This window comes from Paroedura picta, chromosome 3, assembly GCF_049243985.1.
Source record: "Paroedura picta isolate Pp20150507F chromosome 3, Ppicta_v3.0, whole genome shotgun sequence".
In the NCBI taxonomy this organism is placed as follows: domain Eukaryota; kingdom Metazoa; phylum Chordata; class Lepidosauria; order Squamata; family Gekkonidae; genus Paroedura; species Paroedura picta.
The window spans coordinates 121,294,943-121,322,498 of NC_135371.1; the positions used below are offsets into that span (position 1 = coordinate 121,294,943).

Genomic DNA, 27,556 nt, shown 5'->3' on the forward strand with positions numbered 1-27,556 from the left:
TGGAGACCAGTAGGACAAAATATATAACTATGCCAACGTTGTTATACTGATACAGCTTTTGTCTGTAACTCCAAGGCAGACAATACAAACCTGTGCCCCAAAGCAGTGAATGTATACAATATGAGTTTAATATAACGCAGACTGCCTGCTGCTACCAAGACCTTGTGTCTTCAAGGTCTCTTTCATGGTATCACCTTAACCTGCTTTGAATCCATTTCTATCCCACCTGTTTTGAAATGGGATGGGAATATTTTGGACAGCAAAACACACATGGAATGTTACATTTGTTTTAGATGTAGCGTCCATCCCCCCGCCCTTTAAAAAGGCACTTTAAAAATAGATCAAGATAGTTTTCTTTAAGTGATTAGCTGGTTATCTTTCCTTTGTTGATTGGTTTCTCTCCCCCCCCCCCCCGTCCCCAATAACTGATTGGTCACCACCTCCCCTTCCTTTTTTTCCTGTCAGAACTTTAGGCGGGAGGCAAACTGACTGCTTTTTATACCTGCCATTTATCGACTGCTATTCAATGAGTGTTTGGTGTGAAAGTCATTTTCTTTACAAAAGGGGCACTGGGGACTGCTTGCCAGTTGAGTGACTGTGTTAAATTGTTTAACACTCAGCAGGTGATCAATGAGGGATGAATTTAGGAACCAGATTCAGTGCCAGGGGAAGGAGATGTTGTTGGTATAGAGATATATTGCTATATTGTCCACATTTATTTTTAAAAGGCAAACATCATATAATGGGAAGAAAGGGGGTTAAAGCTCTTAATATCACTGTATGCTGTTCAAATAAAAGTGATTTCATAGCCCATCTAAAGGAAATTTCAATGTTGCCTGGTTTCAGAAACCTCAAACAAAACACGGGGCCAAACTATAAATTACAGAGATCACAGTCTAATATGTGGCCACGAATTCCATTTTGGAGGAAAATTTAGCCATTTAAAAATTGCTGCGAGGACCCAGTCTTGAGAGATCGCGCCATGCGCTCTTGTTATCCTGCACATCTTTTCACGTGCGGAAACAATTAGAGGGGGGCTGCTGTAGCAGCTAGGGCATGGAGGGGGAACAGGATCACTTTGTTGCCCCCACATCACAGTCTCAGAGCCACTTATAAATGGCTACATTTCCCTTCAAAGGTCTGTGGCGGCCACAAGTTAGACCCATGTCTGTCGTAACATAAAGTTCTGCTCTCAAAGTAATGTTGGGAGGTACGGGCCAAATGTATCTGACAGCTAGCCCGCCTTGTCTCCATTCAGAGCTGAAAATGCAATACGATGTCCTGTGAAAGGGGCCTGGCTCACATTCAGGCCCTCAGAAAGCGAGAGTTGATTCAGGGGAGAAAAAGACATGATATCATTCTTGGTATTGCACCACCTCAGAATTCGGAAAAATAATAACACATTTAAAAGATTCCCACATTTAAAAAAAAAAAACAACAACTGTATATAGGAAGACAGCATGCTTGGAAAAGAGCCTTCTTCGTGATGTTAGCTTTTTATGTTCAGAAGTTATTTATTTTTTCACGGGGGAAATTTTAAAACGTGCAGTTTCCTATGCCTGCAATATAAAGTAATGCAGTTTTAATAGGGCTGCAAGGTATCCTGTATCTTTACTTGCTTGCTTGCACTTCAGGCAGGACTGGTTTAAGGATTCGTGGGGCCCATAGCACCAGAGCCAGTTTAAGGATTCACAGGGCCTGACCAGAGTACAATTGTGTTGGGAGCAGCCAGACTAGAGGTGGGGGGGTTCCCCACAATGGAATGGGTGTCACTCCAAGTGTCCTTAAAGAGGCAAAAGGGGGAGGAGAGGGGCTACAGCCCTGATTCATGGAGGGGGGAAGGCACTGTGTGGGACCCTTGGGAGTGCTGGGCCCCTAGCATGTGCCACATGGATAAACCAGCAGGCACCAGCAGGAGAGCTGATGTCACCCATTTTTATTTGAGAGCCAGTTTGGTGAAGCGATTAAGGCCTCTAATCTGGAGAACCGAGTTTGATTCCTCACTCATCCACATACAGCCAGCTGGGTGACCTTGGACCATTCACAGTTTTCTCAAATCTCTCTTAGCCCCACCTCCCTCACAGGGTGTTTATTGTGGGGAAAAGTGATTGTAAGCTGTTTTGAGACAACTTAGATAGTAAAAAATGGGGTTTAATACCCCAGCTCTTCTTCCTCTGGTAAAAACAGTGACATATTGCAGCAGTCCGCAACCTTTTTCGAGTTGCCGCACATCTGTTTGCACCCGGCGGCATTTTGCGCATGCACGGGCCTGCCATGCATGCGCATTTGCACTCCCGGCAGGGGCGCAAACATGCATGCATGGCGGCTCTGCGCATGCGGACATACGTGGAGACTGCACATGTGCAAAACTGCCACACGTGCGCGTTTGCTGCCCCGCCGGGCGCAAACAAGCATGTGCAGCAGTTCCTTTCCCCCCTCTTGCAGCAAGAAGCTTGCTTCCCGCTTCCCCCCTCCTGCAGCAAGAAGCTTGCTTCCCTCTCCCCCCCTCCTGCAGCAAGAAGCTTGCCGGGCCGCAGAGGGAGAGGGAGCCGTGGCCCGCAGCCCAGGGAACCACTGATATATTGGATACCCTAGCACAAATGCTATACTGTATAAAGATGTCGCTTCCATTTTTTAAAAACAGAGGTGATGTCAGCATACTGCCAGCACACCAGCTCCCCCTCCTCTGTTTCTTGTGCAGGTTACCAACTATCACCTGGCAATCCTTATATTTGAGGGCTCTGTGCCACTTGCTTTTTCTGAATGATTGACCTAGTCCTTCCCCACACCTGATTTAGGCCAGTATTGGAAGCATGTGCCCATTTAAACAGTGCTACTAGATAAAGTGCTTGGAGTAATAATCTAGGACAGAATATGTGAAACTCCAGAAACTTTTATCATTGTCTTACTAGCTACAGGGTAAACTTTATTCTCCGTGATGTAATGTGGATTTTATTATTTTTATTTTTTCAAGTTTCTGTTTTGCCATACAGCCTTAGGCAACTAAATATCCACCTCTTGATTAAGTCACTCCATGACTCATGGCTTTCCCAATACATGGCTTCCAAACAATTTTGCCCATTATGCCTAGAGATACTTTGCACCAATAGTGAGCAGCGAGTTTCCATTGGGATTCTGCATCCCTAGAATAGTTCCATCATGTTTTTCCTGCAAAATTACTGAAAACTGTCCCTAGATTAGATTCAAATGGGTAGCTGTGTTGGTCTAAAGTGGCACAACAAAATCAGAGATTTATTCAAGGTGTGAGCTTTCGAGTGCAAGTCTGAGGAAGAGTGTTTGCACTCGAAAGCTCACGCCTTGAATAAACCTTTATTGGTCTTAAAGGTGCTACTGGACTCCGATTTTGTTGTCCCTAGGGTATATAGGCAAGTTTACTTTTCTGCTTCTCAGCTATAAGCATCTATCTAGGGATGTATCCCAGGTGTGTAAGTAGGGCTCCCAATATCCAGGTGGAGCCTAGGGATCTCTTGGAATGATAACTGATATCCAGACTACAGAGATCAGCTCCCCTGGAAAACTTAGCTGGGAGGTGGACTTTATGGCTCCCCTTCCTAAACCCTTCCTTCCTGAGGCTGCACCCCCACATCTCCAGGAATTTCCCCACCTGGAGTTGGCAACCGTAGGTGTAAGATACTCACAGAGCTGGTCTTCATCTGTCCACAAGTGGAAGCTGATGTTGGGGTTAGGCAAAGGGTTTCCTGAGCTTCCTTCTGCTGCAGCTTCATCTACACCTGCAGGAAACAAGGAGCTCGTTACAACTCTATTGTGGATGGCACAATGCATACTCTAGGTCAGGGGTAGTCAACCTGTGGTCCTCCAGATGTTCATGGACAAATGCATGTAGGGGCTCATGAGAATGGTAGGCCATGAACATCTGGAGGACCACAGGTTGACTACTCCTGCTCTAGGTTACTCTAGTACAGCCTTTCTCAACTTATATACCATTGAGAAACCCCTGAATCATTCTTCAGGCTTTGAGAAACCCCAGAAGTGGTGTGACCATGCAGAATATGGTTGGGAAACATAATTTTGTACACACCCCACCTAGGGCTCCTCCCCTTCCCACCCTTCCTGGCCCATCATTAGCAAGTGGGAGGTCGACATGACCATATATGGTCATATGACCTGATGAATGTTTAACCAGGAAGTTCAGACTAAAGCAGTAATATCAGGGCTCTCTCAGCCTCACCTCCCTCATAGGGTGTCTGTTGTGGGGAGAGGAAAGGGAAGGTGATTGTAAGCCGCTTTGAGACTCCCTTGGATAGAGAAAAGTAGCATATAAGAACCAACTCTTCGGGCCTTTTCGCACAGGGATCTTTGTTGCAAATTGTTTGCGGAATGAAAAATCGCCATTTAAAATAGTGGAATTCGTCGTTATGCATACCTGCCTTTGTAGTGGAATCAGTTGCGTTTTTTAGCGTTTCCCACAGGCTTCCGGTCTCGGCAGAAATCGCTAGAAAGGAAGCGCTATTGCCAAGCTCGTCCCGCCCCTGGCCGTCAAGCAGCCAATGGGCAGCCGTTAGCATGCTCCCAAACAGCCCCTTTCCCTTTAAGAAAGGTTTTTTAAAAAAAAAAAACGACCCATAGCAATGAATCTAGGTAGATTCGTTGCTACGGAGAGACCCATCCAGCTGCCTAATGTGAGCTATCGTTTGATTGTATGATCATTTGCACGCTGCCTCGAGTGATAAAAAAAAAAATCCCCCCCCCTCTCACGGGCACGATTTTCGGCTGAATTTATTTGTAAAAAATAAAGGGACTTTATTTCAGCAAACGGGCTTTTCAGTTGTTTGTGCTTAGTGACTAAAGGTGAAGGACTGAAGCCAGGGAAGCCTCTAAACAGAAAGAGGCTCGCCGGTGCGTTTATCCCCGCTCGCTCGGAGAAAAAAAAATGGCGATCGCTTCGCCGGAAGTTTGGAGGAGAGAGCCAGGGGGAGGGACTTTGAAGAACCAGCAACAATGGTAACGCACAGATCTTTAGCGCTACTGTTGCAGATTGGTTGCAGGAGTGTATCGCTATCCGGAGGGTGAATCCACTTTTCTGGATTCCCCTGAAAGCGCCACAACGAAGCGCTTTTTGCTGATTGGTTTCAGGATTGTTGCAGATTGTCTACGACGTCGTGGGTTATGTCAAATTAGTAGCGTTTCCAAATAGCAACCATTCTGCTACTTTGAAGCCGTGCGAAATGGCCCTTCTTCTTCTACCCAATTTAATATATATATATAAAATTAACTAACTCCCATCCATTCAGGAAACCCTTCCAGGGCTGTCAAGAAACCCCAGCGTTTAAATGAAACCCTGGTTGAGAAAGCCTACTCTAGGAAAATATGGAGCAACTATGAACAACTGAGATCTCAGATAGCAAGAAAAAGTGTGTTTTTCAGAAGCTTCACTTTTATGTGTTTTCTTTCCTATTGAAAAAAAATCTTGGTTTTGTTAAGAACATCTGTCTGCTAGCCAATAAATAAAATTATACCTCAAGTATAGTGAGGGAAGCCCACATACATTAGTTTAAAGATGGTGGAATATGATTTCACATGAAACCAAAGCACTGCACATTGTAGCCACAGGTTTTACTGTTTACTAATTTACACTCTCCTTATATATATACCCTTATGACTCCTGTTCCATTCCCTGAAGAAGTGTGCACACAAAAGCTTGAATAAAACTTTGTTAGTCTTAAAGGTCCCATTGGACTCAAATTTTGTTCCACTACGTACCTGAATGTAGCTACAGGTGACACAGGAAGGTTAGCCCAAAGCAGCTGGTCAGGACTCCATTACAACCCAGAGAGTGAGATCCTTTCTGAGGGACCCACTTACCTTTATTTTCAGTGGTTAATAATGTGCTATAGATTTTCTCCAGTTCCTCAGCATACTGATTGTATTCTGCATTCATATCTCTTCCAGCATGTTCCATGGCTGCCACCACCTGCTTGAAACAGTGTTCAATCACATCTAGGGGCTTTGCCTGTCACAGGAAGAAAAATGCAATTAAGACCATGGATGGGAAATGCCCACACAGCTTTGCCCAATTGGAAAACAAGTCTATCACTGGAGTTAATGAACACAGGGAAGATATATTTGTTTGTGAGCTTATACTATCACAACCTGATAACATGTATCAGGTTTCTTTAAAAAGTTAAATATGCACTTTAATGGCTTTAAGGCAAATTTATCCCCTTGCTACCTATATAACAGACACATGTTACTAAAAATGTACTGTTCACAATAGACTTTTCCCAAGTATGGGAGGAAACTTTTGTATTTTTTTTCCAAAAATAGAAAAATAAAAATTTAAAATGTCTCACACTACAATTAATCTTCTCTCCACAGAGTTTTTAGATTCATAAAGTCCAGACATCACGACCAAAGCAGTACTGGAGTATCAACAAAGTAGGATTATATTTTGTTAGAAAGCTAACAAAACCCCACAGAATCTGCCACTGATCTTTAAGACTGATTCACTTTCTTTTCATCAGCCAGTGCAACTATTTGCACAGAAGAGAGTGATGAAGTGTATCAAAACAGGCAGAGTGAGAAGTCCTAGGATGACAAAAGTTTTCTGAGACATCCAGTTTTCCCCACTACAGTTAAGGCTGGTACATCAGTCAACTGATCGGCCAAACATTCTCAACAACCTGTTATTTTTACTTGATCAAATCTTGTTCCATGAAACCAGGAATGCCACCACATGAGTGGTAGCTTATCCTTAAAAAAAATCATGATGTCATTTACTGGCAGGGAATGGGGTGATGGCTGTTTCCATTAGCCCCGTAGCCATCTGGGCAACCCAGGTAGCATAACACAGCAACTGTGCTATTTTTGTTCTCACTCATAACTACTTTAAATGTGGTGGCAACTTGTTCCTTCAGATCAATGGCACAGCCATGGGCACCCATATGGCCCCACAGTATGTTCATATCTTTATGGCTGACTTGGAGCAATGCTTCCTAAACTCCGATTCATTCATACCTCTATTATACCTGTGATACATTGGTGACATCTTTATTGTCTGGACACATGGTAAAGAAGCCCTTCCACCAGGCAGTCATGACTTTCATCCCATCATCAAACTAGCAATGAACCAATCTTTGCAAGCTATATATCTTCTGGACATCACTGCAAAAATACTCAGTGAATGCACAAAGACTACCTTTTACCAGAAACATACTGACTGACAAACATATCTATTTGCCTCCAGCAAATCCTAAACCTAGCAAACAATTCTTTATGTACAGCAAGGCTCTCCTCTATAGCTGCATCTGCTCCAATTCTACAGAGAGATTTTCACCTGACTCTACAACAAAATTAAAGTATCCACCTAATAAAGTTAAGAAACAGATTAATGGTACCCAGAGAAAACCTGTTCCAAGACATTCCAAAAGAGACAATAGCAGAACACCACTCCAGCTCTCAGCTCAAAAGAGTTCAACACAGCATCAACAACTTGTTCTCTTTCACGTGTACTGGGGGGCAAAACTTTTCTTGCACACAGACAGCCTCCCAGTCTTAAACAACTCCCCAACTGATAGCCCAGTGGTGCAATTAGGGTTCTTTTGCCTAACCCCAATTAATCACACTGAGAGAAAAACTTTGTAAAAATATTTTTACTGCAGAAGAAATATAAAAATAGGGGAGTTCCCAAATCTGCGCAGGGAACAACAGGATTACATAATGTTAAATAAACTGTCCTTGGAGGCGGAAAAAGATTATGCCCCTTGCAGGACGAGCCAATAGCCTGGGGTCTCTACCGCCCCACTCCACCGCCCCTACCGCCCTTACGCCAGCCTTCCAGGAACTGCTGTCAGGTCCCAAAAGCTGCTTGCATGCTCCCCCCCCCTCCAACCTCCAAATGTTTACATAAAAAGTAGTGACACACTCTTCTTGCATCTCTAGCCTTGATAAGGACTATTTCCACTATAAAATAAACTTTGGTTTTGTGAGAAAGCTTATCAAAAACTACATTCCAGAGAGGAACAGGCCGTTTTCTCTGCCTGGTAAGAACCAAAGATTTGAACCAGGAGGGACCAGGATGTAGAATTATAGCCAATCCCTAATAACTATATGAACAATCAGAAGGTTGTAATAATTTTCTTTACCACCAGGCCATCACACCCACAATAATAAAACATCTAATTTGAATATGGACACTAGTATCAGAGCTTACAATAAACCCAGATGCCAACTTTGCTGCCACCTACATCCAGACAATACAATCACGGGCACATTCATTTGCTTATCTTCTAACATTGTATATGCCATTAAATGCCAACAGTGTCCTTCAGTTCTCTACGATGGGCAAATAGGTCAGACCCTATGCCAAAGAATAAATGGACACAAATCTGACATTAAGAATCACAAAATTGGGAAATCTGTAGGAAAACTTTTCAATGCCCCAGGGCACTCAATGGGGGAACCTCAAAATAACTCTTTTATTGCAAAAGAATTTCAGAAGACTGAAATGAGAGATCACTGAATTACAAGTTATTACAGCACTTGGGACACTGGAACCCCCAGGACTTAACAGAGATATTGGGTTCTTATCTCACTAAATATGGAAAATCATTCAGTTCTAGTTTACGACCTGTGTTAAACTTCGTTGGGCTTAAAGGTGCTACTGGGCTCATACTTAGTTCTTATAGCCATTTGTTAATTCTTTTACTATCAGTAAATTTGCTGCTATTTGCTGCTATTCACAGGTCTTATCAACTGCTTTAATCCAACCTTAGCTATAATATCTCAGTTACTTATGCATCTTGACTCTAATTAGCCCTTCCTCGCTATTAACCTCTCCCACTCTCTTTCTCTATCTTTATGTAATGGTTGAGGAAGTCTTGTTTTAATAGATCTGAAGAAGTATGAATGTACATGAAAGCTTATATCTAGAATTAAACTTAGTTGGTTTTAAAAGTATCACTGGACTCAAGCTTTGTCCTTCAGCAAGTCCTGCTGGCCAGTACTGTAACTTCAAACAGATCCAAGCCAATTTTTAGTAGTTGCTTTTAATATGAAGACTTTAATATGACTTTTGATTAAAAAGAGTGTTCATTTTGTTTGGTCTGACATTCCCTGTCTTTGAACTTTGTCACTGTTTTTGTGTCTCCATGTTTATATATTTTATTTAAGTGGGGCAGATGTGTGTGTGTGTGTGTGTTTGTGTGTGTGTGTGTTTTAAATGCTGTTTGAATATTTTGTTTGTTCACCACCCTGGGGACTCTAAATGGGCTAGAAAGGCAGCATCTCAATCTGTGAACCACGTTCCGCAGTATTAATAAAAGGCCAAGGGAGGTGGGGATGGGCCGAGTCCAGGATGGGGGGGGGGCAACAATTGGTCCCTTGGCCCAGGACTACCCGCCCACACCCCCACACCCAACTGCCGTGGACACGGCAGGTAGGCGCCCAGGTGGGGGAGCCTTCCGTGTGGGCCTCGGAGCTCTGAGACACACACAGAAGCCGTGGGAATGTTGGGGAGGGAGGCGGCCAGAAAAGGCTTTCCGCAGGCCTTGGAGCAGGCTCACACCGAAGCCAGGGGGCCAGGAAAGGCTTCCTGTGGGCCTCGGAGTAGGCCTGCCACGTTGGAGATGCGGTGGACCTGCTTCTCAGCCGGCATAAAGCTGGGGGATCGCTGGGCGGGGGACTGGAAAAGGTTTAAGGCAGGAGGGGGCAGGATCGGAGCCCTTTGGCAGCCCTGAAGCCACAGGATCGGGCAGGGGGGTCGGGGGGAGAGGCTTCAGGGCGACCAAAGGAGCCGGGGGACAGCCCGGTTCCTTTGGCTGTTCTGAAGCCGCAGGATTGCCCGGGGGGCGGGGGAGAGGTTTCAGAGTGGCTCCCCGCCTGGCTCCTGGCTTCCCCTGGGGCCTCGAAGCAGGGCCGCCGCAGCTTCGACGCAGCAGCCCTTCTTGTAATGCCCCAGGGGAAGCCATCCCTGGCCGCCTCCGGCCCCGCCCAGCTCCCATCTCACCAGGTGCTGTGGTGCTTGGCTGTTCTGCCGTTGTTGCGGGCGCCCTTGGCTGCTGCTCTGGCTATTGCTTCGCGCCTTCTGATTGGGCCGTCACCTGACTGGTCAGAACTGCTGTCCGTCCGGGTGAGGGGCCAATTGGAAGGTCCCGCCCACTCTCCACCCACTTAGCCCTTAACGAATTATGAAGGAGGGAAAGATGGTGCACAAATAGATAAAGTTAATGCTTTTTAAAAAATTCACCAGTACTTTGTGGTCCAAACATTTTTTGACTCATTAGATGCTGAGTCCTAGGCCTAGTCTTTTCTGGAACCGCATATGGACTGCCACTGAATAAGGCCTAGTTGTTGATAGAACAATTGAGTAATGGGGCACAGCGCAACCAATCCTCTCTCCAGGAGACAAATACCTTAGAATGGCTCTGTTTCTCTATAGAAAACCAATCTGGAATTCTTGCTTAAGCAAATACTTTAATTTTCAGTGAGGTCACTTACCAAGTGACCAAACATCAGCCTTTCAAATGCTCCTTTTCTCTTTCCCATACCTGAAGAATTTTCTGTAATGTCCTCAAATCACAATGTTCTTTTAGCCCTTCTCTGAGAGTGTGTTCTATCACACCAATCATGCATGATCTGGTGCCCTGGGAGGTCCGAGCAGTCTTGATCTCAGTGGCAATTGCCCTGCACACAGCTTCGGAGAGCAAATCTGGATCTGCAAACATGAAAACCCTGGAGAAAATAAGGGTTAACATTTATGACACAAGCAGAAAAGACTAACAGAGTAGAATTTAGGAGGTGAAACCACTGCATGGATTAAAGATATGGAACTCACACAGGAAATGAAAAAGAACTGGAGACACTTCATTTCATTCTCCAGGTTAGACACTGCCATGTTCAGAACACTGTTGCACACAAGGCTTGGAGCTCCTGAAGAGGCCAATAGGGACCTCTGCCTTAGGTTTTATGGTGAATGTTTTCTCTAATTTGTAATATCACTTCATGATGACTATTTTTCATACCCTAAGATTTAGTAAAGGTTAGTTTCCGGATCCACTAACTTCACTGGGTAGAACTCAGTCCCAGAACTAAAGGGCACAAATCTAGACAAATACTCTGGCTGTACAAAAAACTCTGGATGACTCACAGTAATCAGAACAAAGGCAATACCACATTTTCAACTGCACAGGTGTCAGACCACTGTTCTCCATACCAGATATGTAGCATGTACACATCACACACATTTGAGCACCCATTTTTAAAAACTCACATACACACACTTGGGAAACTGTTTGGTCAAAGGTTCCCAGATATACCTGCAGGAGCATTTGAAGATGCATCATGGTGCTAGCTAAGATTTGAGGAGGTAAAGGTATCCCCTGAGCAAGCACCGAGTCATGTCTGACCCTTAGGGTGATGCCCTCTAGCGTTTTCATGGCAGACTCAATACGGGGTGGTTTGCCAGTGCCTTCCCCAGTCATTACCGTTTACCCCCCAGCAATCTGGGTACTCATTTCATCGACCTCGGAAGGATGGAAGGCTGAGTCAACCTTGAGCCGGCTGCTGGGATCGAACTCCCAGACTCATGGGCAGAGCTTCAGACTGCATTTCTGCTGCCTTACCACTCTGCGCCACAAGAGGCTCTCAAGATTTGAAGAGAACCAGGTTCAAATTCTCACTCTGCCATGAAGCTTCCTGAGTGACTTGGGGCCAGACAGTCTCTAAGCCACCTTTGCAGGACTGTTGTGAGGATAAAACAGTCATTTAGTAGCATCACCGTTGAATTCAGGGACATGGCTATACTGTACAAGCACCATTGCACAGTCTGATAGATTCTAATAAGGGGGATCAGTAAGGATGGGCAAGAACCAACTCATGAGCCAAAATTCAGGCGGAATTTGGGCCAGTTTGAAGCTCAGGAAGCAACTGGACTTTTGGGCAGTTCAGGTATTCAGTGCCAGTCATTCATTTGTTCAGTTTATATACTGCCCCTCACTGTGACGTCTAACAGTTGAGGGGTGCTCAGTCTGCTGCCCAGTTGTTAAGTGTAAATGGGTAGCAGCCATTTAAGCATTTGGTCTTGCACCCTGCCCATTTGAAGGGGGGAGTATAACCAAAGGGTTAAATGAAACCCCTTCCTGGGAAGTCGCTGCTCCCTTTCTCCCAGCTGTGGTGAGCAACGGCCAGGAGAAACAGGGAAAAGAAGTCCTTTCCTGGCCTATCCCCGCTTCCATCTATGGCTCACAGCAGCTGGGAGAAAGGGGGAACTAAATGTGCTGGATGAGCTCTATTAGGGCCTGTTGTGTTCAGTTGAGGTTCAGTTCAGTTCAGGTTGAGGTTCAGTTCAGGGGCCGCCCCAATCAAACCACCTTTTTAAGGTTCGTGCCCATCCGTAGAATCAGGCTATCTCTTGAGGCAAGATATTTAAAGGCTTGAAGTCTGGTATATACAAACTGGAAATAAGTGTTGATATGTGTGCTGGCCTCTCACCTCCTTTAACAGAGTTTTATCCTTGCTCTATCTATGCTTCACTTTGTATGATTTCTGAGCTCACTGCCCAATGAAATTAAATGCTAATTTCAAGAGGTGACAAACAGCATGTTTTAGAACAGAATGAAACCGGCATTTCAGAGTCCGGTGGGAAGCCCAGCACTTACTTTTGCTGATAAGGGAATGAGTCATTCTTTAGGCTCTGCTCTGCAGAAACGAGTCTTTGATATAGTATTCCTATTGAGCAAAACAAACACGAAGGTTGCTATCAAACTATAAACAGGTTTATAGTGTTGTTAACTTGATCTTACTATCATAAAACTTGTTTACAAGGCAATACACTTCATGAATAAAAATAAAAATTGATGTATGGTCTGAGAACCTTAGTCTCCAAAACATCTCTAAGAAAACCACCAAGAACCATTCTCTCACTCAGATGCAGGGTATTCCCTTTTTTTTAATGCCCTTCTGACCGAGCAACCCCTTTATCTTGCTTCTTCCTGTCTGAAGATACATAGCTGTTCCACCCTTTTATATTATTGAATTCTGATGCTAACTCAGCCCAAGAAGAGACAAAATTAGCTCTGAACTTAAACTTCTGAAATGACACATGTGGTGCTTTATAACATTCAAAAACAAACTAAATATTTTATTCAACATAGAGGGGGATAAGTCAGATGAAATCAAGAGTAAAATGCCTGTGGTAAATCAATAAGTACTCTGAGGTAACTTAATGTTTACACAAACTACAGTTCATATGTTTCCAGCAATTGAGTTTTAAAGCTTTTCACACAGTTTTAGAGTAATTGAGATGAGATGCTTTTGTTTCAATGTTTCCTAAAGAATCCAGTTCACTTAACTGACTTCAGGATTCAGAAGGCAGAAAGCAGGGAGACACTACTCAGGACCTAGATTCTTTCTCTGAGCACATCAGGGATCACTCCACTCTTTAGAGCTATCTCCCTTTTAACTGTGCAGGGAATCCCTTCTCTAACTACAAGATCTATTCCTTTCCCACTTACTCCTCCTTGCCAATCTTCCCAGTCCTCAGTCAGCATGAAACGGTTTTCAGTCCGAGATAACCCCTCCTCAGCCAGAGTCAAACATTTCACAGTCAGGGCTAAACTCAGACTGAATTATCTTCAGCAATCCATTCCCACGTCTCTCTGCTCAGCTGACTCTATCCAAACACATTCCTTTGAGCAGCCTGTCACTCAAAAGCATCTCTGGCTCTGTGAAGCATTAACTCTTTACCATTATATGTTTATTCAGCATTTATGAGCCTGTAAAATGCAGTCTGTCACACCTACAAGTAAGAACTGTTCATTTGTCATGTGTAAAATGTCTTTGCGTTTCCCTCCAGTACATGTAGATGGACCAAGTCTGGGTCTTCAGAAGCACAATTTCAAGCAACTAAGTGCCAGCAATAGACAAGTTTCCTACATCTCATGGATTTGGGAATACCCACTGAGAAAAGATCTAGGTCCATATTGAACTTTAGTCTTCCATTTTCAGAATATTCTGAGAAGCCCATTATGCACAGGCCAGAATGCCTGCACTGACAGCAGGAGCGCTTTGATTAACTCTCGCTGCCACTGCCAGTGTGGGCGCCTCCCAGTCCAGGGCTACGGAAGGCCCGCAGTAAGTAACCGCAGGATTCTCCGTAGTGACCACAGGATCCTCCGTAGCTTCCTGGGTAAGCCGGGGCTGCAGCGGCCCGGCGCTGTGCGTAATCGCCAGCACCAGGCTTGTCGGCCAACCTAGGCCCGACCCTACGGTGTCCCTGTAGGGACACCGGGCGCCTCTGCGGGCTCCGTGGAGCCCCGGAGCTGGCAGGGGCGACCCCCTGCCCCCACTTGGGCTTGCAGAGGGGGCATGCCCCCCACTCCCTCCCCGGGCTGTCCAAACCTCCCCCCCACCAGCGTACCTTCTGGCCCCAGCGTTCAGCGTGCGTGCGCACACTACGCCAGGGCAACCAAGCATGCCTGCCCCCGTGCATACACAGGGAACGGCGGGGCATCCTGGCCCACTGCAATGGGAAGGCGGCAGTGCGCAGTAGCTGCCGCCGTGCATAAGAAGCCAAAGTGAGTTTTTAATAAAACCCACAGAAGGGACGAGGTGGCATGTTGTTTTTGAGGAAAAGGTGGGTCTCTTTCCTGGAAGGCAGCACCAAGAAGGGAATTGATATGACAGAAATCAAGCAGCTGAGAAAATAGCTGCTGTTTGTGCTACAATATTTAAACAATAGTGCTTTCGGGATCTGCCCTACTTTCTGATCTATCAGAAAGACATTTACCTCCAATTTGCCCTCTCTTGCCTCAATATCAGTTTTTTCCCTACCTGTATCACCATAAGAAATAATTGATTGCATCTCCAGCTGCTTCCACACAGCAAAGATTCACCATGTTGCTCTTATCACCAGTACAAAACACTGAGGCATGACTATTGGCACTTGAGGTTTCACATGAGGTTTTTCTGCCTACTTCCCTCTTGCCAGCCCTTTAAGGTTCCATTTGCCCCACTGTGCAACTGGAGGTGCCTTGAGGGTTTAAAAAACCCAGTAAATGTTATACTGCTATATAAGAACTATAGCAATTATTATTTTTCTTTGTCCAAAAAGTCTTCAAAAAGCTCTCTTTTGGTTTTATATAGCCACAAGAGGGTTATCATAAGAAAACAGTGCAGATGTGGATGGAATCTTTGAAAATGCACAATTTTCCTGTCCAGATAGTACAATAATGCCAGACACTGTTATTTCCAAAAAGATTATATTAAAGCAGGTTTGGGAAAGAGTGTAGTGAGGATAGAGAAAACCAAAAAAGAATGTTTCCCCGCTATTCCAGTATGGAAGCAAAACTTTGGTGTGGAAGCAATCTCCATGTATATCACATTGGATGTTGCCCTTAAATAATCCATCCTATGCACACTTCTCCGGCACTGAATCAAACATGTCAGAAGAATATATTGCATACCTGGTACTGTCCTTTCCAGTTTTAATTGCCGAGCATAGTGCAATCCAATGGTGCAATATGGCTTGGGTAGTGTCAGTAATTTCTTGCAGAAATCATATACCCGCTCATACAAAGCATCCGGAACACCAGGTGCCTATAGAAGAAAAAGGGAGAGTAAAATTTGAATCAGAAATCATTGAGCATTCAGCTTCAGTCTAGTTCTCATCTAGAAGAAGATATGCCTCCATGTTGAAGGCCAATGGCTGACCTACACTCTTAATTCAATAGAGTCTCACTGGGAATCACCAGAATTCACACCTCCTGTTGAATGGAGTCTGTGATCAGAATCCCAACTAAACATAGGCTGTCTTTTGTAGAATAGCTGTGAAAGGACTAGTGCTTGTTTTTCTTTAATTTTTTAAGCTTCCAATGGTGACAAAAATAATCCTGCTTGCATAGTTTCCCTACATGAAAATATGGCTTGGAATGACTGACTTTGGGGTGAAAAATGACAGGTGGGAAAAGAGCTGAGCAGGCTCTTTCCATTTCCTCTGTCTTCTGCCCAGATGCAAGCTGCCCAAAACTAGCCTCAAACAATGTAGAGGAAAGAAGCACTTAATGAGAGTCAAACTTTACTTATGCCTACTAAATGGCTGGACAAATAAAAATGTTTTTTGCTATCTGTCCTTGACTGGAAACTGCCAGCAGAGTTTAGATATGCAAAGAGATTGCAAAGCACCAGATTGTTTAAAAGAATAGTTTTATTATGAAGAAAAACAAACTTTGTGCAGAAAGAGGAGAGAGATTCCCAATTCTTTGTCTAACTGTAGTCTGCAATCTTTCTTTTTCTAGGAGGCAAGCAGGAAGGAAGGGTACTCAAAGGAATAGGGATTATCCTATTGATCCAATCAGCCCAGTGAAGGAAATTATCTGAAAATCATCAGGAAGGTCCTATTCTAACTATACTAAATACACATCTTCTCCAATGCCCTCTGCAGGACACTCTTCATATTCTGTTCAATCATGCATACTGCAGATCTTGCATATTCCCACAGATTGCAATGGCTAACAAAGCTGGAGGGGGCACCTACAAAAAAGCTGAATTAGCTGTCATATGTGTATTCGGCTGTAGAAAAGAATCCAGGCAGAAGAAAGAAGAGATGAGCTTCAGTTCAACTGCGCCCCCCAACCAAGCATCTGACACACATTCATTAAGAAACATTCCAAGGAACTTCATCTACCTAACTAGACAAAGGACATTAACCTGATATTTGTAATTGCTGCACCAAGAAATCAATCTTATTCCATCTCTGGAAAAGTGTGAGCTAGCAAGCATCAGGGAAAAGAAATGGTCCAGTAGGTGCTTAATTTAACTTAAAATTCATGTTCAAGTATTTAGAACAGGGTCCCCAAGGCAGTGAACATAAACACAAAAACCTTTGAACAATTATGAAATAATTCAGGGAAATCACACAAACACCAGAAAGGAGGGTCAGAAGTCTCTTATTGGAGTGTACGTCAAATAAAACCAAAAGGTTTTCACCTGCTGGCAGAAGACACTGCTAGAGGGAGAAAGATGAATCTCCCTAAAGAGGGAGTTCCAAAGTTTTGCTGCCATGACCAAGAAAGTGTCAGATGGACCGTTTATGCACTGGGAACTTGTGCAGAAGCACAAATTAGGGGCAGATGAGGTGCACCTGGCCAAATGCTCCCCTGTGTGGGTGCAGGAAGAGGTGGGGCAATCTGCCACAACTAAAACTCCAGCATGCAGCCTGGCATGAAACCTCCAGTGCATAAACAGTCATTGTGAGGCAACCGAAGGAGGTCCTCCAAATATGGGCAGAGTGAACAGGCAGGCTTGTATGGCAGAAAGTGGTCCTTAGGTTGGTCCCAGTCTGTACAGGGCTTTAAAGGTCAATGCCAGCACCTTGAATTCAGCATGGAAAGAAAACTGGAAGCCAGTGTAGATGGAACAAAACTAGTGCAATATGGTCCCTGAAACCTACTCCAGTCAACATTGTGACAATAGATTCTGTACTGACTATAGCTTCCAGACAGTCTTTAAGGACAGCCCCACATAGAGTCCATAATCTAGATATTTAAAAGGACACAGCCTCAGAATCATTCTTAATATCAGTGCTCAGCTCTGGATGTTATGAAGGCTACAGGAAGGTACTGCTTCCAAGCATGTGCTAAATTTCCAAACAGGTTTGAATTCTAGATCATTGCAAATACATTTGTCACTGGTCTTCGTTACAATTTTCCCCACAACTTTTTATTTACATTCTCATATGTAGATAGTCTACACACTATTTGAAAGGTTTCCCTTCTGTGTGCAATAAACCCTGGATGTCTGCCTATGTGGTCTTGTTATTCTTCATGATTTATTTTCTCCTGCTGTTATGTATCCTTATGTTTCTTTATCTTACACATCTTTCCCCATTGAGAAAATTTAAATTCATTTTTCCTGGGGTGCGAGAATGCACAGGCAAAAAGATGACATCGCCACTATGGAACTTGCCATTACAGAATTAACAAATGCATTATGAATATTATAAGCTCATAGACATGCAACTATTACAATAGTAAGTAATCATCCAGATCCCAATATCTGGAGGGGGAGGGTTACTATTGATTTTTAAGGATACTGTGAACTGATTCTCTAAAAAGTATGAATGAATTAGCAGAAGAACAAAATAGTCCATAAATCCATTTCACCCTCTTATCTATATCTATACATGCAAGCACATTGTGTCAGCATCCAGAGCTTAATTATTTCTAAACAGGAATATTCTAGAAGTCATAGCATTTTAGCTTGAAAACAATGGATGTGTTTTTCAATGGTGACAGAAATGCATACCACACATACTTAGAGGCACTCTTGATTTCACCTAATGCTGGCATTCAAAATAGATTCCTGTGCTGAGCCTAGACAGCACCCCACAGTGTTCCAAGCTAGAAAATGGAGCCACAGCATAATACAGCCCAGTGGACCTCATGGGAGTCCAGCATTAAATTCCCCAGATTTTATAGCCCCATAAATGTAGTTCTCACCTGCACCAGTGTGTACATCAGCGTATGAAGCAAGGGGATGATATATTGCCGATAGCCACATCTTTCTGCCTGGAGAAAGCACATGATTATGTTCATAACTTGTTTAATAAACTGAAGCTGTTTGGCACTTGGTAGCTACCACATCCTATGAAGTCAGAGAGCATGTAGCCAGATTACTAAAGCAATAGCTAAATAAAAACACAGGAGCACCCAGATTAGTGACAGCTCTTTGTGAGACATTACCATGGAGCTGGTCAGATCTTTGCTGAAGTATGTGTTCAGAACAAGGTCACCTTCCTCTAATAATCTTAGATAATCTTACAATCCAAAAAAAGCAAAATACTGTGAAGAGCTAACAAGTGGAGGCTTTCATGTCCAGTATATATAGCATATGTTAATAAACACTCTGAGTCACAAAGATAAATCATAATAACTGGAGTTAAAAACCCAAACTCCATTGACTCCCAAGTAGGTCCATTCAATGCAAGAAAAGCCTTCACCAGAGTCACCAAATGCAGGTTATCTTTTTCTCTCTTGGTAGAAAGTTCCCATGGAGTCACAATGCCAATTTCGGCTGTTAAAATTTACCACAAGATAAGAGTCCTGAAATAGACTAAACAAAGGACTCAACAGAAATCCAGAAAAATAGAAATCTGTTTCGTGTATCTTCAGCCAGGGACAGTTAGAACTCACAAAATGTTCAGTCTGAAACTGAACAGCATGGTTTAAAATATTGTTATTCAAAGCAACAAAGTTTCTCAGAGTTTCGTTGAACGGTGTATCCCACTCAATCCAAATAATGAAAAGTGAAAAAGGCCAGAATGGGTAGTTAGGCTTCTACCATGTTTTCAGAAGAAACCTTTCCTCAATGGCTGTTCCCTTTCAATGTCTGTAAGATGATTGATTGAAAACTGTTTTGTGATTCAAAACTAAAGTGGTGGAGAGATGCACGTCTTTCTGTTACTTTGAGAGCTTGATGCCCATGTGATACTCTGAGGATATAATAGCTTGCAGAACAGTTTTGAATCAGTCATCTTACAGGCATTGAAAGAGAATGGCCATTGAGGAAGGATAGGTACCCGTTTCTGGCTTTTTCATTTTCATTTATCATTATTTGGATCGAGTGGGGCACACCGTTCAAAGAGGCCCTGAGAGAAGACATGCTGTGAGTTCTAAATTACCTTGGATGAAGATAAACAAAACAGAAAAAATATACCTGAGATTTCTGATGGTTGTTTAAATACAGCGGGCGCTAGGTGTTAGTCAGTGGCCCACCCGCGGCGTGGCCTGCCTCACCCAGCGGAGTCCGAGTGGGTCTGTGTGTGGGCGGGGCGGGGGGTGGCGGGCGCTAGCGGCTCCAGCGGCAATCACAGCCCCGCCGCCATCGGCAATCGCGGCCCCGCCTCTGCCATGGATCGCAGTCCCGCCACGGCGGATCGCGGTCCCGCCGCCGATCGCGGCTCTGCTGCCGCCACCAAATGTGGGTCCTGCTCCGTTGCCGATCGCAGCCCTGCTGCCACCGCCGATCGTGGCTCTTCCGCCGCCGCCGATCACGGCTCCATAGGTGCTGGCGGCTCTGCCGCTGCTGGCGGCTCTGCTCCCACTGGCGGGTCTGTTGCTGGGCCCAGCGCCGGTGGCCTCCGTGGACTCTGCGGCCACCTCTGGTGGCGGCTCTGCCGCCACTGCTGCTGCCGCTGCTGGCTCCGCCACTCCTGTCGGGAAGGCGAGGCAAATAATGGCGGCGGACGGGAGAATGTGGGGAGAGTGGAAGGGGGGCGGATCGGGAGGCGCAAAGTGCCTCCCGATTAGTCAGTCCAGCAGCAAGGGACCAATTGTGAGCCGCGCTGTGCGCGGCGGGCAGGCTCTTTGCACCTGCCAATTGGCCCCTTCAATTGTCAGTCCGGGGGGATGGAGCCTATTGGCACCCTTCCTCATCCCAGACAGGGGCCGCGCTCGGGGCCCTTACTGCTTTATTTAATCCACTCCGCTAGGAGCGGTTAAAGATGCTATATACAGCATATATGAGTCTACACTTATTGTTAGCTCTTCACAGTAGGCAGGACCTCTAAATTCTTCCAAAATTACAAGTAATCTCCAAGATACAGAGATCAGTTCCCCTGGAGCAAATAAGTGCTTTGGATCAGTGGTCCCCAACCTTTTTCGGGCTGGGGACCAGTGGGGGGGGGGAGAGGGAGGCCCGGGGACCGGGGAGGGGGACAGGGGGGTGCGGGCGCCAGTGCGCCGGCAACCTCAAAACAGGCGCACCTCTGTCCCCCCCATGACACAGCACTTGCTGTGCTGGGAGCAATCGGCCACCTCCCGACGCAGCAAATCCCATGCTGCATGTGGAGGCGCAGGCACAGGCGCCCACATACACCTGCCGGCGCTTGCACCTCCCCCCGTGGCACGGTACTCGGCAATCTCTCCCAGTGCAGCGAGTGCGCGCCAGCCACGGGGGGGGGGGGGGAGGGAAGTGCGCCTGCTGCCACGGTAGCACCCACTCCTCCCTCCCCCCGATGTGGCCTGGTACCGAGGCCTCCACGGCCCGGTGGTTGGGGAACACTGCTTTGGAGGACAGTATGGCATTATACTGCGCCAAAGTCCCCTTCCTAGGCTCCAACCCCAAATCTCCAGGAATTTCTCAACCCAGAGTTGCCAGCCCTACCAATTAACATAATTTTGGTGTATTTAGGCCAATTGGAAACTCGCTAAAAGTGAGAATAAGGCACAGGACAAAATTTGTAGGGAGCTGGGCCCATGAGAAGCTGGGGGATGGGGGAGCAGGGGAGCTAACACATACTTTCACTGGGGAGAGTCCAAACCCACTGAGAGCTAAGTTCTGATTTCCACAAGGTCATTAATTGGCCTCGGACAGGTCATTTTGTCTTCCCAGATACACAATTGGAATAGCAACTATCACCCCCAAGCTGTTGTAGAGATAAATGAGGAAAAAAATTGCAAAGCCCTTTTTACAACAATAACTTAGGTGTAACTGTCTGGTAATTCTTGTAAAAGAAAAATGTTTGCAAAACTGTCATTTTGGGGGGGGGGGTTGTAGCTGGGGATAAGCCATTATCTTGAAAGAAATTTGATGGAAGCATTTTGGCACACTATAAAACATTGTATGTTATTTTCAGCAGTGACCCTAGCCACACAATAAAACTAATAGAATAAATACAGTGGGTTGATTGTGCCCACTGTCCCAAGGTCTGAAGAAAGACTGTGTCCACAGGCACTCTCCATGTCAGTGGTCCCCTACCTTTTTATCACCGGGGACCAGCCAATGCTTGACAATTTTACTGCGGCTCGGGAGGGGGGGAGTAGTCTTTTGCCGAGGGATGTCACCACCACCGCCTGAGCCCCTGCTTCACTTGCTTTTCCACCAGCGCTCCTGACTTCCCCCTGCCTGCTGGGGGCGCTGCCAGCAGCAGCTGTGCAGTGCCACGTCGAGGGGGAGACCCAGCCATGGCGGCTTGTGGAGAGCACCAAAGGTGAGCCAGCAGCAGAGTGGCAGGGCAGCCCCTGAAGCAGGAGCCAGGGAGGTGGACAAAGAGTAGCTGCGGCCCGGTACCAACTTATCAATGGACCGGTACCAGTCCCCGGACCGGGGGTTGGGGACCACTGCTCCATGTGATCTGCACCTTTTCATTACATCTCCCCTTTATAGGCACACAGACCGTTTATGCACTGGGGGTTTCATGCCAGGCTGCAGGCTGGAGTTTTAGACATGGCAGGTTGCCCCACCTCTTCCTGCACCCACATGGGGGAACGTTTGGCCTGGTGCACCTCATCCGCCCCCAATTTGTGCTTCGGGGCAGTGAAGTTCCCAGTGCATAAATGGTCACAATGGCTACTCAGATCTTTGAAAGAGCCTGCAGAGTTTGAGTGCCCCCCCCCCCATATGTTTGTTTGTCTGTCATGATTTATTGGCTGAATTCTCTAATTGGAAATAAGCCTGCACACTGAAGGTAATCATGCCTCTTGTGATTGTGCCTCCCCAGAAAGAATTATTGCTGAAGAGATAATTAAAAGGCTCATGCAGCACAAAGGTGCGCAATAAATGTGAATGAAAGCTTCCTGGTTTCAAGACCAGCTGGTTCCCCGTAAACATTGCAGAGATTCTCAATGCCAAAAGCAGGCTGTGCAAAGAATGGGCTCTCCTTGTCGCCTTATATCAGGCTTACATCTCCGCATTACATGAGATGGCGAAGGCTGCTTCTTGTATGCAGATCTGCATTCTGCAGTTACTGAGCTCCCCACCCCTATCATTCCCTGGCTGATGGTTTGAGATAGTGGACCTTGATAGATGCATTTAGTTGGCTATTATCAGATCTTTCTCTGAAGCCTGAGAGGTTCAGACACCTGGCACCCTTCCAGTTCTTTGGACAACAAAGGACATTGGGGCACTTGCTGTTCAAGACAAGAAACAGTGTACTGAGGCACTTTTCTGATAGTGGATGGGAACCGGTAGAAAGATTCAGGGACTGCTAGGCAAAGCACAGCTCTTGGCTTTTTCTATAGCTGTGTTGTGTAGAAAAACTGTTCAATGCCCTATGCAAGTACAAAGCAAGGCTGATGCCTCATTTGCAACATGCAGGAAAAGAGTGAGCAGTAAGCCATAGATTCCTGCTTTTAGAAAAGGGTTCCTATATGCTGCCAAGAGCACTCCCCACCCTTCTTTCTCTCTGCTGCTCATTCTTACCCTTTCCAGTTCTTTTACTAAGATTTTGACCAAGAGGACTCCATTGCTCAGATTCCGTTCAATTTTCTTGTGCAAAGTCCATCGCAGCATCCCTAGGAGACCAAAGCCAAAGCAACTGTCAGTATTTCATTGGTGCAATAAGCGGGGAAGGGTAAAGCCTTGTAAATATGGGGCCAGAGGGGAGTGAGTAAGCAGCAGCAAGGAGAGGCTTTTCCCTTAGGAAGGCCAAGGTATATATTTTTTCTGTAGGCTCACTCTTGCAAAACAATTTGCACAATTAACTGGATTAGGTCCTATAACAACCATAGTTGGTTAATGAAGTGTGCTGTTTCTGTTCTGTAGAGGAACCAGTTTCTGGGGTAACTGAAATAAACCATGGAAATAGAACATAAACACAGGAATTTAAATGGATTTAACTGTAACCCTTCAAAAGGAATCAGGGAAGCCTTTATACTGACAAACTGGCAGGGCTGGTCAGGTAATGCCAAGGGAGAGAGCAATGGGAGCTCACCTTAGGGGAAAAGCTACCCATGACCAAAAGAGCTACCATCGAGCCCTATAGTCCAGGTGTGGCCAGGTTTCAATCTGCTACCAACTGATGGAGAGCCTTAAGACCTATGATACCCCTGACCTGGATAGCCCAGGCAAGCCCAATCCCATCAGATAAAGGTTTTTTTTTCAAAGTATAAGCTTTTTTGTGCACACAAAAGTACCAAAGAAAGTGTGTGCACACAAAGCCTTATCACTATCATCACTATCACTAAATATTATATAGTTCAAGTTGCATGCTGATAACTCATTCCCTGCCCGATTGGCCCTCCCTGGGGGGTGCTGCCAATAGGGAGAGAGCACTCTCCCAATAAGGGCCAATTGTGGGGCTTATCTGTCTTCTTTTCTCTCTTCCTGCAGCTTGCCAGGTGGAAGAGGTGCCAGCCTCTCTGAAAGGCCCTTCAGAGAGAGTAGAGTGCCCCATCCTCAGCCTTTTCCCACCCTCCATCTTCCCAGGCAAAGGAGGGAAGCCAGCTGCTTCCTTTGCCTCCTGTGTTGGTTTCAGGTTTTATCTCTCTGCTGGAATGAAGCTGATAGGAAGTGAGCTGATAGGAAGGCAGAGATAATCAGTATTTCAAAAACAGAATGCCAAGGGACAGACAGAATGCAATAAATGTCTTAACTCAGTCCAATGAATCAATGGTTCTTTCAAGCAGTCCAATGGCATCAGCAGAAGGAACAGGCCACAGGTTGTGTCCATAACCCAGGCCTCCCAGCCTCATTAATACAGGCTGGCAGCACTCTGTGATGACTCACAGTCTTCTACAGCCAGCAACTGTCTTGCTAACATGGTGTGGAGTTTTTTAGACTGGAGTTATCTTCCAATACTTAGGTGGCATTGCTTAATTGGCTCAGGTGAACCAGGTGGACTGACAAGGCAGGAAGCTGCAGATGAAGGCTGGGCAGAAGAATTAGGATCTCCTGCAACAATTTTGGAATCTAAGCCCTAGTTTATCTGCAGCTCCATTCCCTCCTACTAATCAGAGCTCTCTGCCTGTTGAACAACTGGTTGGACTCAGCTATCAAGCAATATAAACAAGCTGATAATGGCAATGTACCAGAAATTTATTAGTTCTTCACCCAAGGGTCAAAATGTGCCCCAGGAACAATGCTTCATTTTCAACCAATACAGTCTTCCTCAGTGACTCTTGTATTTTCTTTACTCTAATAATACCAGTTCTATGTCATAGTATTACTTGAACCATACAGGTTCATAAAGTTTCCACAAATGGGCATCAAGTGGTCAAAGCCTATATTATACTCCCTATGTGAAGCTGGCAAGGCTTTTCTTCCAATGAGTCCTCGCTAACAGGACCTGGGTTCACAAGATCTCCCCATGGCCCTTCAGCTGGTCATTGAAGCACTCTGCCTTTCCCACCCTCCCTCTCCTCAGAGGCGCTGAGGGATCCAGTGGGCTTCCCTGCCCAGCCTGGCCCTTGGGAGATGTGGGGTGAGAAGGAAAGAGGCAGCGCTCCCCCCATGGCATTACCCACCCAGTCTGGCCTTTGGAAGATATGGGGGATGGGGGGAAGGAGGCAGCTCCCCTGCAGCCTTCCCTGCCTTGTCCAGCATTTGGAAGATGTGGGGGAGTCATGGTGGGGGAGTCATGAAGGAGGCAGACAACACCCTCACAGCCTTTCCTGCCCCGCCTGCCCTTTGGGAGATGGGCTGGTGGAGAGGAGGCAGCCCATCTCCCATGGCCTTCCCCAAGCAGCCTGACATTTGGGAGATGTGGGGGTGGGTGGGAAGGAGGCAGCTCTCCCCCTGTTGCCTTCCCCACATAGTCTGACCTTTGGAAGATATGGAGGAGAAGAGGGAAGGATGCACCCACACACACACACACAGCCTTCCCTGCCTGGGAGATGTGGAGGGGAGGGGAGGGGAGGGCAGGAAGAGAGCAGATCCACGGTGGCCTTCCTGGCCCAGCCTTTGAAGAAGAACAGCAGAAGAGTTGGTTCTTATATGCCACTTTTCTCTACCCAAAGGAGTCTCAAAGTGGCTTACGTTCGCCTTCCCTTTCCTCTCCCCACAACAGACACCCTGTGAGGTGGGTGAGGCCGAGAGAGCCCTGATATTACTGCTCGGTCAGAACAGCTTTATCAGTGCTGTGGTGAGCCCAAGGTCACCCAGCTGACTGCATGTGGGGGGGGGGGAATCAAACCCGGCTCGCCTTCCTTCCCTCTTTTCTTCTTTTCTCTCTCTCTTGCTCACACTTTTTTCTTTCATCCTTTCATCTTTCCTTTCTCCCTCCTTTTCCTTCCTCTCTCCCTTTCTCCCTTCCCCTCCCCTTTCTCTTTCCTCTCTCTCTCACACAATCTCTCCTTCCTTCCTTCCTTCCTTCCTTCCTTCCTTCCTTCCTTCCTTCCTTCCTTCCTTCCTTCCTTCCTTCCTTCCTTCCTTCCTTCCTTCCTTCCTTCCTTCCAGGCCAGTTTTCCTTCTTCCTTGAAGATAGTTATTATCTCCAGGCCCCCACCTGGAGGTTGGCAACACAGCTGGCTGCATATGGAGGCGTAGTTATGAATCAAACCCATCTCTTGATATTAGAGTCTGCTACTGTTTAACCACTTCACCACACTGGATCCCAAGACCAAGTGTGGGGGGGGGAGGGGCAGAAACCAAGGAGGTTACAGTGCAGGTGAATGTGCTAGCCTCGTTGTATTCATGGGTACAATGTATTTTGCCTCTAGTATAAAACTCTGTTAGCCTTAAAGGTGCCCCTAGACTCAGACTTTGGATGAATGGTAGGTGGTCATCATAAAGGTCATAGGCCATTCTGTATTCAGTAGTCACTGGCACATTTAGTGACCCCACCTGACAATATGGCCATCATATAGGTGAGTCACATGAATGTTCCATTTTGCCTAGTCTGTTCCCCCCACCCCCACCCCCCAAAAAAGCAAAACAAAACTGGCATCTCCCTTTCTATCAGACAAAAGCCATTTCCTGTTTTATTACTACCTGGAGTCTTTGAAAGAAAAGAATGTTTACCATTGTACAAAGGCTCCTTCCACACAGTTTTGATGCCTGGAGGAATTATATGGCTAGCAATGTCTTAATCTCTGGAATTTTAGCAGGTACACCCAAGCATAGACAGCTATGAGAGTAGCTATTTCAATGAAGCAAACACCAGAAGCAGAAGCTCTGGGGCTGCCAACACAGCAACCTGCTGATAGAGAAGTCAAGGATTCCTCTGCTGCGGGCATGGAAATCTCAATTCAAACTCTAACAAAGCCAGAGAGTCCTAGGAGAGTCCTTACCTCGCTCACTCTGGAAGGCTGGATGGTGACCATCAAGTTCTCGGAGAAGAGCATGCACACTTCGGAGAAAGTCTGACTCCACCTCTTTAGAAAAAGCAAAAGCATAGCACAAGGGACTGAAACATTTCCGTCTCTCAATCTTTGTCATTTACAAGCTCAGGCTTTTCAAATTACTATAACTTCCATCAAAAAATGGGTAGCTGCAATGGTGTATAATATGTTTACATGATGAAATAATACAGTAATTACTTTGTTCCTTGATCAAAAGGATTATGGATCAGAACCATATGTACAATCAACTGCCACAGCCAAAATACTTAATACATAATAAGCTGTAGGGTTTTCAAGGCCAGAGACATTTAGAGGTGGTTTGACACTGCTTGCATCCACCTCATGACCCTGGTCTTCCTTGATAATCTCCCGTCCAAACAGGGTAGCCAGCTCTGGGTTAGGAAATACCTGAAGACATTGATGGTAGAGCTGGGAATGGGCAGGATTTGGGGCAGGAAGGGACCTCAGTGTATAATGTTATGGAATCCACCCTCTAAAGCAGCCATAATCTCCAGGGGAACTGA

The 27,556-nt window shown here is 45.8% G+C and overlaps 1 protein-coding gene across 5 annotated transcripts in view; it reads right to left on the bottom strand.

Moving 5' to 3' along the window:
• Positions 1 to 27,556, bottom strand: part of PIK3R6 (phosphoinositide-3-kinase regulatory subunit 6) — a 67,234-nt gene that overhangs the window by 17,852 nt on the left and 21,826 nt on the right. For 4 of the 5 annotated variants that reach the window (XR_013229373.1, XM_077327502.1, XM_077327500.1 and 1 more), the window contains 8 exons: positions 26,982 to 27,065; positions 23,176 to 23,267; positions 18,474 to 18,542; positions 15,441 to 15,573; positions 12,636 to 12,705; positions 10,527 to 10,710; positions 5,845 to 5,992; positions 3,660 to 3,752 (listed from right to left, as the gene is read on the bottom strand). Coding sequence is in view for 4 of the 5 variants with exons in the window: in XM_077327502.1 (XP_077183617.1) it covers positions 3,660 to 3,752; positions 5,845 to 5,992; positions 10,527 to 10,710; positions 12,636 to 12,705; positions 15,441 to 15,573; positions 18,474 to 18,542; positions 23,176 to 23,267; positions 26,982 to 27,065 (873 nt within the window). In the remaining variant the exon portion in view is untranslated. Of the gene's footprint in view, positions 1 to 3,659; positions 3,753 to 5,844; positions 5,993 to 10,526; positions 10,711 to 12,635; positions 12,706 to 15,440; positions 15,574 to 16,962; positions 17,226 to 18,473; positions 18,543 to 23,175; positions 23,268 to 26,981; positions 27,066 to 27,556 lie in introns of those variants that run through there. The other variant, XM_077327503.1, reaches the window with a different exon arrangement.